Below are 13284 nucleotides of genomic sequence, written 5' to 3'. Positions count from 1 at the left end.
CAAGAAACCTGACTGAAGTTTTTTTGTGTCCCTATGGTTTTGTTCATAATTGAAAGAAAAAGCATTTCAAGCTTCTAGAACTACAGTACATCATTTAGTATCCAATACACTTAGAGATTGGTTTGATTTTTCTATAAAAAATAGCCCAAAAAACTCTAATAGAGCTTATTAATTGCGATGAAAAAACAAATCTGTTTGTGTCATTTGTTAAAAAATAATAGGTACATTTTTATAGTCATCTCACTTAATCAACCATTCATTATCATAATTGATTGTTTATTTATTAACATATTTTGAAAAATTGCTGAAAAACAAGTGCCTGTGAAACAGCTTTGCCAACAGGATAAACTGTTTTTATCCAATTAACTAAACTCTGATTTGTTTCCATTAATACAAGTGAGCATAATCTAATTTAATTTGTTTTGAATGCCACTTCTGTTATAATTAGTTCCAACAAATAAAATGGGTTTTAAATTAGTCTGATTTATAACAACAGTGTAGTTATTTTTGTGGCAACACAGATTGTTGTGGTTCTAGTTTTTTAAGCATCATGTATAGCTATTAACACGTTGAGTATAACAAAAAGCTAAGGCAGATAAGACCAACCACAAACTGTATCTAATGTACAATTCATTTGTCTGAAATACAGTATACAAAAAAGATTAGGCTCAGATAATGCATAGTATATTGAATCAAGAACAGGGTATTTCTGTGCATACAGTATATGCTAGAGAATTCAACCATAGCAGAACTGTCAATTCCAAATGGTTTCTTATCTGTGGAAACAGACTTTACATAAAAAATCCTAATATATTCTTGGTGAAAAATTGTGGGTGACGTGCTGCATAGGATCTTGTCTGCATATTTTCTGTACATATTGTTTGAGTGAGAAGACAAAGAAAAAAGATGGCCAAGAAAAAAAATGTTTGTCCGATTACTTAAAACACAAAATACAAAGACTCAATTCTGTCTTTACTATGCATTGGAAGGACAAATTACTGTAGAATGGTTGTACACAGACGTCACTGTGTTTTTCAATGCTTGACACTCTTTACAAGATGCTGCTCCAAAACAATACTTTTACTTGCAACTCTTTGCTTTTGAGAGTTGAGATCCAAAGTTTTAGCCAAAGATTTGTATAAATGTCATTACTTTAGACAACTTTCCCTCTGCAGTTAACCTCTTTGTCTGTGTTGAAGGCAGCTATCAGCACCATGGACAGCAACACTGACATGCATGAAATACTGTACAGTTAAACAATTATGCCAGTTCTCAAATGCTTTACCAGAAAAGACAGCCTAATTCTTGGGAAAATAAGTCAGTGTATGACAGTGTAGCACCAAATCCTATCCATAGTAATTTGTAATCATTTACAGTAAGTAGTTTAATAAAGTGCAAGCTCTTTTCATGTTATTTTGGGTAGGGTTTATTGGGAGGTTGTGTGGTATATTTTACAAATAACCCACATTATTGCCATGTCATCTGCTTTTGAAAAATAATGATTGATTCTTAAAATTCTTAAAATTTACCAAAACCTTTTTTTCTGAAATTAACGGTAGTATAGATACTAGTAGTATAGCATACAAAATTCTCAGTAGTCTTAAGTATGGAGCTTGATATAAGGGCATCTTTTCACTGAAGCACAGGAAGTTGGCTATTCTGAACATACCCAACTACAGATGATTAAATCATGTTGGCATTCCTCTATTAACATAATAATTGGTCCTCAGGGGGTGCTAGCATTATTGCTATTTTTTGAAGGAGATGAACAGTACACACTTGATCAATAAAGTCACCCACTTTAATTTAAATGTGCAATAATTTAAATATACAAAGTCACTTAATATACCGCCCTTTTTCTATTTAACATTTGTAAATCTCAGCATTTCATGTACTTAATGTGTTCGACAAAGCAGCAGATTGATTGCAGGTCCTCATAATCTGAATTCTCTGCCGTAAAATTATTCACTCTGCTTTAATCCTGAGTCACTGGCTTCAATCAGGAGATCAATGGACTATCACTAGCACCCACCTAACAGTGCAAATCATGGCCTGTCCACTCTAATACCCTAGCCAATTCAACAACTGCTAAACTTTCAACATAAGAAATGTCTCACTGTCAGATATGCATACAGTCACCTCCGTTTATATTAGCTTGTAATGTATTAGATTCATCTTAAACCCAATCAAACCAGCCCCAATACCTTAACTGGACAGGACATATAACACAGCTAGGAAGAAAGGAAGGAAGTAATTTTCATATGTTATACCATTTTAGGATTGATATTTAAATCGGTAAAGACGTTTTAGATGTTTTTGCTTTTGAAAGGCATCTACTGGTCTCTATTGCTATTACTAGTATAGATGATAATAATAGTAATAATAATAATTGCTTACACTTATATAGCGCTTTTCTGAACACTCCACTCAAAGCGCTTTACAGGTAATGGGGATCCCCTCAACCACCACCAATGTGCAGTATCCACCTGAATGATGCGACGGCAGCCATGGTGCGCCAGAATGCATTATAATGATAATATTGTACAATGCCTTGACATCTCTTATGAAGCAATCATGATAAAAGCATACTGTATGTGCTAATGCAAAATGCCACAACAGGTAAGCTTAAATTGTTAATAACATTATTAATAGCATCTTAATGAATGCCATGTATTGTGTGTCATTTCAACAATTTCAACATTTCAACAATAGCAGATTTTTAAATAAAATATGTGCATGAGCAATATGTAAAATACATTGCAGTCAACTTCAGTTCTGTTCTGAAAATAAACACTGATCCTAGAGATATACCCATTCAATCAGAACATGTCTATATTTTTAAGAAAAATAGACAACAGTGCTGAATTTAGTTAAAAAATAAACAGGTCAGTTGTTTGAAATGCACTCATGTTCATATTTAGTGGATACATGAGCTGTTGCATTCGATTCTGTTACTCTTTTGAACAGAAGAGGATAGCTCTTGTACTGTACCTCAGTGATTAAGAATCTAGAACGTTATAGGGAAGATGTTCAGAATATGGCCATTAGATGGAATTACGTCCATGTTTTTCCACAGAATAGTTATCGGGCTGCATTTCAGGGGAAATCATTAAATATTGATAGCCCTGTAGATGAGTGTTTTGACCCTGTGTAACTAACTCAGGTACAATCTGAAAATCTCAGCACAGGTTTTCTCTGAAAAGTCCTCATTGGCTTTCAATAGGCAGGTGCAGAGTGATGTGAATGAGACTTGCGTCATGTCAAATTCTGCTCATCTGTCAATGTAGTGGATTATTTCTTGAGAGACTAGAATTGGCTGCTTGGAATCAGAACACCATCAATCTTACTAGTGCAGGGTGCAGGGAACCTGCCTGGCAGAGGCTCATGGGAGAAAGCAGTGCTGTTTCGGAGCAGGTGATGAAGCAGCTGTAAAACCTTTACTCAATCTGTATCACAGACCTGACTAAAATATTTGTCATTTTTTAACATTGTTTTTCACATATTTAGTATGCACACAGTGTCTGATCTACAGTACTCCTGTTTCATAATGCAGGCAATTTTTCAAACTTGAAATTTGATCTTTTTCCACCCCTTCCCCCACTTTATTTTGTGGTTTGTCTCATTTCTTGTTCTTATCATTATTATTGCTTTTGAGTAGCTTTGGGAGCTTGAAAGTGAAGTTCTCACTCTTTCTCGAATTGTTTATAAAATTAAGACCTAACTGTAGGTCTAACAGGAATTATGTTCTAAAATTTTAGGAATTGAACACATTGTCTCCAGCATGTGAAGAGCAAAAAAATACTAGAAGGCCTTTGAAATGGAAGAATACCCTCAAATTTTAAAAAAAAATGTTACAGTAATTAAAATATTTATCACAGCATTTCAATTCTGGAAGAGTAGTTCTGGTTAGATCAGTTAACAAAACTGGAACTGACTCAAATTGCTTTTAGCTTTATCTTTGAAGAAATATAGAGCCCACAGATGGATGCTTCACAACAAAAGGTACATGGAAAATACCCAGGCTTTTTCCTGCAAGTAAAGAGATGATACTTCACCTCATTCTGGCTGCTTATATGGGGACCATCAACCCAAATACTTGCCTTTTATCCGGGTAGTTGCAATTGTATCTTAAGATCCTGATGAAACATCTTATTAATGAGATGGGACAGTATATTTTCTTCCCCTATTTCAAATATATTCTGAAAAGGATTAGCTTTCTTAGAATGTAAGCTTAACTTATTTCTCCTTTTGCAGTCGTGCCTGTATGTACAGTAGGCTCTGAGACCCAGTTTTTTCCTTGGGAGTCTTGTCTGGTTATTTTTTGTCCTTAACAACTAGCTTTCAGCCTTCATTTGCATTAATGGAAATAAATAGTACTAATCTATAAACTGTCTAGTTTTTGAGCTCCTTGAGGTTGAATTCTGTTTAGCTGGCCTTTTGCATAATGCAAAAGACACTGACTGTAGGGCATACAGTTTCATGTACAGTGCTGGCACCAAAAGCTTCCAAGCATGAAAGGCCTGGAAGCGCAATTTTAATTTTTTTCATTCTGTTTCTCTTCTCACACCCCTATCTCTGCTAAGAACCATCAGTAAGACTATTGTGCTTCCATTTAAATGGCAGGCTTATAACTCAGTGCTTAAACTACATAGTGCTTTTTGGCCTACATAATACCTTTCTGTAGCAGGTCTATTCTGAAATTTCTTTATTTTGTGCATGGTATATAACAGATATTTGTATGGTAATGGAAATGTCCTGCAGATAGTTTTACTCAGAAAAAAAAAACCTCTGTATATGACTATGCACATCTAATACAATAAGGATAGCAAAAACAGACTGTGGACATTTCATTGATGTTGTAACTAAAACTTAGACATTAATGTTGAGCATGTTTTAAGATTGTTTAAGATAACCCATTTCCCACTGGAGTAACAAAGCAGCTTGGAATGGCTTATTGTGCATCACAAGCGTATATCATTTAATTTTTACACTGTTGATTAAATTAAGCCAACCAAACCAGAATTGTTATCTCTTTGGACTTCCATTTCTATCTGGTTCCAGTTTAATCACTTTTCCATTACAGTAAGACGAGAATGTTCTTTCCAGCTATACAACAGTAACACTTAATGGAAGCTCTTTACTGAAGTCTGGGAGGAATAAAGAAAACCAAGTCACTATTGCCCAGCTGCTCCAAATTGTAACAGATCACCAATGTCATTTTTCAAAAGCGTTTTTGTGTATATCTTACACAAATCCCCTTTTTCGCATTTTGTCTCCTGCATCCCATCTTAACCTGTTTAGCTGCCCATGGTTCTCTTCACTCTGCGGGTGCCTCACCCTTCTGGTCCTCTGGCCAGTGGGGTGGACCTCAGTTAAACAGGTAAAACCGAATCTCACTATCTCCTCAAAGATATCTAATTTTTAGGTGTTGTTATCCCTCTTGAAGATGTATTATTCTTTTCAGAATTCTCAACTTCTCCATTCATTGAGTTTGGGGTTGGATAAATGACTGCCCTCTTACTAGCGAGTGCGGGATTGTTTTAAATTATGAATAAAATAAAATGATTGATCTAATCTGCTCTCGGTACAGACAAAAACCTTACGCATCCTCTAAAGGGAAAGGGAAAAGTGTGAAGTTATTTTTCCAAGCACTCTTAAAAGATATCAAAGCGGAGACAAAGCTTGAAATGACAGCTCCATTCTTATCAAGGTCCAAATGTGTAAATGTTTGTTCAACATGTGGAAAATGGAAATATTTTCTTTTTTTAAGACAGGGTGTCGAAGTTCAAAAGAAATGTTTAGAGAGTAGAGAAACCACAAGCAAGAAGGCATTGGTGATCATTGATATGGCACAAAGAAATGGGGGTGACTGAGGAAAAAGAGAGTAGAATAAAAAAATATGTACTGTACCTAGGATCTGGATGGCACTCCTACCTGGCCTGGGTAGGTGGTGCTGCTGTATGGTGTCGTAAAAGCTCGCTTGACAGAGCAGCATGGCTCCTGCACTAATCCACATACACAGGAACCAGGACATTGCAGGGTAATTCTCTAAAAGGATTAAAAAAATCAATACTGATGAATATGCTGCTAATAATACATACATACGCACATCAAGTTTGTCCACCAGTTATCTGTGGCAACTACAGTATCTTGTTTGAAATGAGAGCTAGTATATTTATGAAACCAAATGTTTCAAAGTTAGCCCGGATCAAGTGTACAGTATGTGGCACAAGGCTTCAGAAAACTTCAGTCATTTATTACGATTTGAAGACTTAACATGAGTGTCAGTCCAGGAGGATCATTTTGTATTCAGCGCAAAGTAAAAAGAAGATCAGAAAAAAATGAAATGGTGCCTTTGAAATTTTTTAGCAAAATTGCTCAAAAAGATACATAAGAATTTATGAATGTGGCCCAGTGGTCACTATCTTTCACATACTGTACAGTAAGTCTCTGATATTGCACTTACAGTTTTTGTAATTAAAGAGCCTATTTTACAGTCTCTTTACTCTCAGTATAAATGACTGATTATGGATTCTGCAATGCAATGCTTCATTTTTAATATGGTAGAGATCGTTTAGAAATATAAAATTTCATAGCTAAAGATGAAATGTGCTACGTATACTTATTTTGAGTAATCTGTTAGGGTTATGTGCGTCAGTACATACAGACTTATTTTATGAAAATGCTCATGAAGTGGGTGAAAAACCTTAAAAATGCTAATACTTTTACTAGCTGTTTGGTACTAAGAGCAGAATAAATGCCACAGACTGATATGTCATACAGTACATAGATACTGTCTTTGTGGAAGACAGCTGCTGAAATGTTGAAATATTAATCCTTTTTCCATTTCATTATTTTAAGGACATCTCTATGCCACAAAATTAGCATGGTGTTGTCAAATCAATTATTTTCGTGACAATGCAGCTGCTTATTTAGTACTGTATATGAAATGCATATCAAAACTCCTACACACATTCGATAATTAACTTGTTTTCTGTAAAGATGGAATTAATTGGGTGAATAGTGTTAATGTATTACCCACTCAACTCAATGAAGTGTCTCTTATTGAGGTGATAAAGAACATAAGTCTAGTCCTCATTCTGAGACCGTTTTTGCTCAGCATCTATTTTAATTAAAAAATGTGGTGTCCTCAGTCATGTTTATCGCTGAATCCGATGGTGACAAAAGTGGAATTATGTCTTGCACAAGTTGTCCCTGACCTATCACAGTTTGCATTTTTAATACTATTACAGTATATAAACATTTCCATTGTATTTTAAGATTACCAGTGTTAAATTGATACATACTATAAAATTAGTCTTTTTTTAAAGAAAAATCACCAATGTGATGCATTTCTGTTTTTAATATTATAACTCGGATTTAAACTTCTGACATGTTAAACCTCTGTCATTTCTCTAATTTTTTATAATGTTTTGCATTATTAGCAGTACTTTTTGCATTCTTAAGGGAACAGAGTTTTGCAGAGCATGTTGGTGTTACATTTTTCAGTAATTGTACATGTGTAACGGCAGAATCTACTTTAAAACAAAGTAACTCTTTACTGGAGAGAACAAGGACAACAATGCAGTTTAAAAATCAATAAACTCTACTGAACACTTGCCATTCACTTTCAGCGATGATGAGCCAACGTTTTTTTTTTAAAAGAAGTGATCTTGAATGAGTGGGTCAATTACGAGCCATAAACATCATCCTGTGACAAAGCACTCTCATTTTGTGAAGCACAGCATTGAATTAGAAAAGAATCTCCGTATACCCTCACATGACATTGAAACTACTATGTATGAATATGCACGGTCTAAAATTAAGCATATAATTATTAAAAGCTCATAGTAATCCCCCCTGAAACACTAAATCCTTTCAGTGCTACAGTTTTGTGGAAATGCATATGATTCCCTAAGGAGCTCTTTCAGTGCATTGCATTTCTCACTGGCAAACTGCCTTCATCATGAAAAACTACCTTTCTCTTCCCAATGAAAAAATTAAATTTTGCATTTTTTATATCTGTCCAACCGCGGACTGACCATTTGTTTAATTGTATTTTTATTTAAGTGTTTAACTGCACGGTGATCTGTATTTCCGAAGTATGAAATAACAAGCAAAGAATCAGACCTGATTTGCATTTCAAAAAGATAGCCATGTGTTTACAGGGTCGTGCATAGGAAAGGACAGCTAAATTATTTCCTAAGTTATGCTCCATGTAATTTGAACTGTTCAGACAGCGATGCGATGTTGACACTCATCAAAATAAACACACACCATTTGATTGTTTTTTTTATAAATTCCTAGTTAAGTGGCATGTCTTGTGTCGGTTTTGCAAATTTGCAGATCTATTTAATGGTCCATTTTGTTCCTGTTCTGCCACCTAATTAGTACATTGATTTATCTTTCTGTGCTCATTACACAAATTGCAATGACGTCTGTTTTTTTTTATGGAGGTCTCATTTTTCACGTGCTGTTTGTCCAGCGCAAAAGCAATTGTTCCTCTTCACTTTGATCATTGTTCTTTCATCTCAGTCTGAAAATAAATCTATATTGCCTACTCTTTTTGCCACATTTTATATTGTGAAAACATGAAAGAAAGATCATATAATATACCTTTAAAAACAGAAACAATATTCCTAAGCTGATGTTTTGGTATGAAAACTGTTGGCCACATAAGCTTTCAATCTTTAATTAAGTATGAACTACCGATGTTGTCCAAACCAGAAAAATTAATGTTCAACTAAATACATTTGAAAAATATCTGATGACTTTAAAAAAGAAATAGATTCAGTTATATTTTGTTTGCTCTTAAAGTATCTCTGTTCTAAGTATTTGGCATAAGAATGAACAGAAAGTATTGATTAGGAACTTTTTTAGTTGAAACTAGTTTTCCTAAAGGTAACAAACATAAGTATAACGAATTAAGAAAACAAACTTAAAAAGTCACAACTACTGGCCTGTAGCAGGATGTTCTCAAAAATGTATTATGTCAGTAGAAGAGAAAGAAGGGACATTTTTTATTAAGCCTTTTAGTGAAACAATAAAATTGAGAAAATTGGGTCTTGAGCCTCATATAACTCCTTAGAGTAACTTTCGCATTTCCTTACCTTGCATTTCTACAGTATATTGAAACAAAAGAAAATAATCGGTTCCTCATTAAATAGTCTCCTTTAACGCTGTCCTCTTTAAAGTACAGATTTCAACAATGCTAAATCCTATCAGATCCCCCTTGTGTTTCTTACTGGTGTTGAGATGTCACAATCATAACTAAATCTCTTCGGCATTGTACAGTACTTCATTTAGATCAAGGGGATAATGACCAGTTTTAGATAGGTCAAAGATTAGAGCTTGTTTTGAATCCTAACACTTAACCACTTAACCCTGGCAACCTAGACATGCAGTTCCAATTATTAGCTGAAAAGATTTACACCCTAAATGAGCTTAAAAAGACTCAAATCGCGGAGACCAAAGCTCTTACCTGAGTAATCCAGCCAGTAGCAAAGAGCCCTATTAGTGTTCATCCAAAAGATTTAACACATTGTCTTAAATCCATCCATTCCACGGCAGGGATTCCGATAAGTTCCTAGAATAATCTACGCAAACAAGGATTAGGAAAAACTCTTTTGTCCCCCTCTTCTCTTCAGCTCCAATCCTGCGTGCAGAGTGAATGAAATATCAGTGCTGAGATGCACTGTCAGAAAGTAGCCTGGATTTAAGGGGTGGAAACCTTGTCATTTCACCTTTAAATCATCTCACAGCGTCACCTCTTTACCAGAGGGGACCCTTGAAGTGATCTTGAGTTAATTTGCAGCCTCACATTTACTTAAAGACGAGGATCAATCCCTGTTTAATGACAGACCAGCCTTCCCTTCAGTTCATTCCTCCCATTGAAAAAGCTGCTTTAAGCACCAGCTCTATCTCCTTTAGAATGTACTAAGTAGTGTGTGTATTTCAATAGACCCTTACTGGAGCGGTATCACATGTCTTAAAGCTAGACTGCCCACTATTACAGAGCAACTACATTGTATAATGAACCTTAGTTATTAACCCTTTGACAAAATCAGCAGGAATGATGCGGAACACATTAAGGAGGGCACACGGAGGGGGTGTGAGAAGAGGCAGAGGGGTGGGGGGGGGGGGGTGTCTCTACAGTACATACTAAAAATGCCTTGCTGTTTCACTGCAATGTAAAGATCTGACTTGAGCAACGTTAATTAAACAGAGTCAATATGCTTTCAGTGCAAGGATGAAATTCATAAAAAATGCAGCGGGCTATTGTTCTACCCATTGTACCTTAATGCCTCTTTGTTTTAATGCAGAATTCTTGTGTCTATATAATATCTCTTTAGCAAAGTTCCTTTGGTGATGCTAGAGAAAAAAAAAGAGAATGGCAAACATTCCCTCTATTTTTTGTAACAGATTTGAGCCACTACTACACTATAAATCACAGTGTTGTTTCTTTTCTTTTTTAATGGACAACAAAGGGGAGATTGCACCAAATCTAGATCACTTCCACTACCTTACCTGTATGTATTCACTTGGAGTACCATTATATTACGAGGCAGTAAATTCAGATTATTCATCCTGACATTAGGAATGCAAAATAAAACAGATCACCTTACAGTATGGCTCATATCACTGAATCCCCTAGAAAAAATATTTGCTGAATGAGTAATGAAGGTAAATTTAGTATAAAAGTGAGAAATTTGCCTGTTCTTTTTTTGTTTCTGAAGGTGGTTGAGTGGGTTGGGGAGGCTTCTCAATGGAAAAGGCACCTAAATGCTTGTTTCACAAGCAGCGTTGTGCATGTGAAAAAAATACCCTGCATTTTGTTTTAAAGCTTTTATTTGACTTGCATGGTTATGTTTTTTATGGAGTTCTGAGCTATAAAATAGGTGTGGCAAACATACTGCCGCAAATAGCTGGAGCATATTTATTATTCTCTCAATATTTTCATATAAAAGGAAGGAGGCAAAGGTTGTTTTTGCAGCTCACATTTGTGAGATGAAGTAGTGCCTATTGTCACGGTCTCTTTGCTAAGGAGTAAAACACGAGTTTTGGCTAAAACCTTTTGTTCTAGTAAGTAATGTTCTATCTGAACCAACATGATACAAAAACCTGGGTGGTGGGATATTGATCTCTGCTGGGTTTCACTGCACCTGAGCTCTGTATTACATAATTAATTAATTGCTTAACTAATCAGCTCCTAAGCTGTTGGAAATTTCAGGTTACCTATGGATTTTTCAAAGATAATGTGAACTAGGCTACTGTCATGAAGCGTCTTTCAGGACCCCATGCAGACAGCACAATCCGGAAGGGAGTGAGAAAACATGGGGAAAAAAGACTAGGATAGGGGCTGGAAGGGAACAGGGGGCGTGTCCAAGGTGTGCTGGTGTTCAGGGTGGGATGGGGGGGTGACCAGGGCAAACAAGTCCAAAGGGAGTCCATGAGAATAACCCGAGTAAGCCAATGTCCAAAGCCAGGTGATCCATCCTGACACAGATAAAGGAAGTTAAAAGCCGGAACGGGATCCGGCAAAAGGTTGGGGGAATAAAAGGGGGGTAATGGGGCCAGGAGCTCCCAGTCCTGGACCCAGATGGTCAGGACGCTGTTGTGAAGCCTATGCTGTCGAGTCACTCCTGGACTCGCAGGTAGGCGGGCTTCCGGGCGTCCATCTTCCAAAGCTGAGCCCAGATTGGCAGGAACGTCTGCTTTTATAGGGCAGGTGCAGGAGATCAAGAACAGACAAGGAAGGGCTGGAGTGTCCTTAAGAGGAGGGGTTTATAATCGTGACAGCAACTTCTTGTGTGATTAGTATGCATTTACTATTTTAGCTTATGAATTTTTAGCTTATGAATTGTTCTCAAGGTGACATACTTACTGACTTGCCCTGAGAGATTCTGACCTGTCCACACATACTGTATACAGTGCCCTGTACAGTACCTTATTAAATGGAGTAACTGTCCGTATTGAATGAGGACATCATCATTTTAGGAAAACATAAATACAATGAGTGATACAAGGATTTGTAAGGAAGCAAGATGAATGATAAAAATAATTAAAATGTTTATGGCCAGTAAGGCCTCAAATTATGACTCTTTTAAAGATATTATTTTTATTCTTTTTGACCAAATCATTATATTAAAATGTTTTATATCAATTTACAGAAACTATTTTTCATTCAATTCACTTAATATTTTTCATTCTTTCACTAATGGTATTATAACATATTAAAAACCAGAGATTTCAGTTGATATTAATTAACCTATAGGTCATTCTATCAGACAAAGCTCTTAATAACTTTATTAAAAAAAGAGATTTGTAATGGGAAAACTCTAATCTTTTATATAAATAGTCATATATTTCAATAAGACAGGATCACTGCCCCACACACATAATATTTAGTCACTTTTGTCATGGTTATATATAGATTATCTTTTTATTTATTTTTCTTTGCATAGTAGAATTAATTTTAATGGTTCTTTTTCTTTTTTTCTCGGGGAAAATGATATCTGTGGGCAATGAGGTTGTATATACAGTATTAGCACCCTGGGTTTGAGTCCTTCTCATACAAAGAGTTAATTTTAAGGAGGCTTTCAGCAATGTGTGTCAAAATTAGATACCTTTAAGGCTGCACTGCCTGTCACAGTGTGTTCCAGAAATGGTCCTCTGTACAGCCCAGTATGGGGTCTCAAAGGAAAACTTACAATAGGAGAGCTTCCAACTGCTTGGTCTCATTCAAGTGTGCCTTTTGCAAAAGCAACAGTCTCTAATTACCTCTCCCCTGCTTGCTGTTTTGAAGTTCGTCAGGTTCTGTCTGAATTTTATTAGTCTGATTGACTTATTGATTTATGGATTTATCATGGCTTTGGAGTTGTACCACACGTGGTGAAATCAAATTGAAAAAAAAAAGGTTATGGAATTTTTCTCTCTTTTTCTCTCTGTCTCTCGTCTCTGGGGCCGTTCACATTTTCAAACAGCTGTCACCATAGTTTGCGCCAAGATGAATTAGAAAACTGGGACCACCAACAGCCACAGATTCTATTGTGTGCACCCTGTGAAACAACAGCAAGCTTTGCTGGAGACTCATTTGAGAGCAATAATCCAAACTCGATGCTTAACTCTGTGTTCTGTAACCATATTAAGGGAAACCTTTGTGGCTAATATTTGCCTGCACGAATACTTCCTCTCTGCACCTTGGGGTCATTATATAGTAACAGATCCTGTGTCCAAATGAAAAGAGAAAAAGTCCATTTTAAAAATGGTACTGTTATACTAATT

The 13284-nt window shown here is 35.9% G+C and overlaps 1 protein-coding gene across 1 annotated transcript in view; it reads right to left on the bottom strand.

The window, feature by feature from the left end:
* tafa1b (TAFA chemokine like family member 1b) overlaps window positions 1-9524 on the bottom strand; it is a 160218-nt gene extending 150694 nt beyond the window's left edge. The window contains exons 1-2 of the mRNA XM_088915798.1: window positions 9482-9524; window positions 5911-6048 (exon numbers count right to left, since the gene is read on the bottom strand). Coding sequence (XP_088771924.1) covers window positions 5911-6048; window positions 9482-9524 — 181 coding nt within the window. The remainder of the gene's footprint in view (window positions 1-5910; window positions 6049-9481) is intronic.
* Window positions 9525-13284: the final 3760 nt, after the last annotated feature.

Source organism: Atractosteus spatula, chromosome 5 (assembly GCF_055471065.1).
Source record: "Atractosteus spatula isolate fAtrSpa1 chromosome 5, fAtrSpa1.hap1, whole genome shotgun sequence".
Lineage (NCBI taxonomy): Eukaryota > Metazoa > Chordata > Actinopteri > Semionotiformes > Lepisosteidae > Atractosteus > Atractosteus spatula.
Note: the sequence above shows the minus strand (reverse complement) of the source record. Positions and strands in the feature narration are given on the sequence as shown.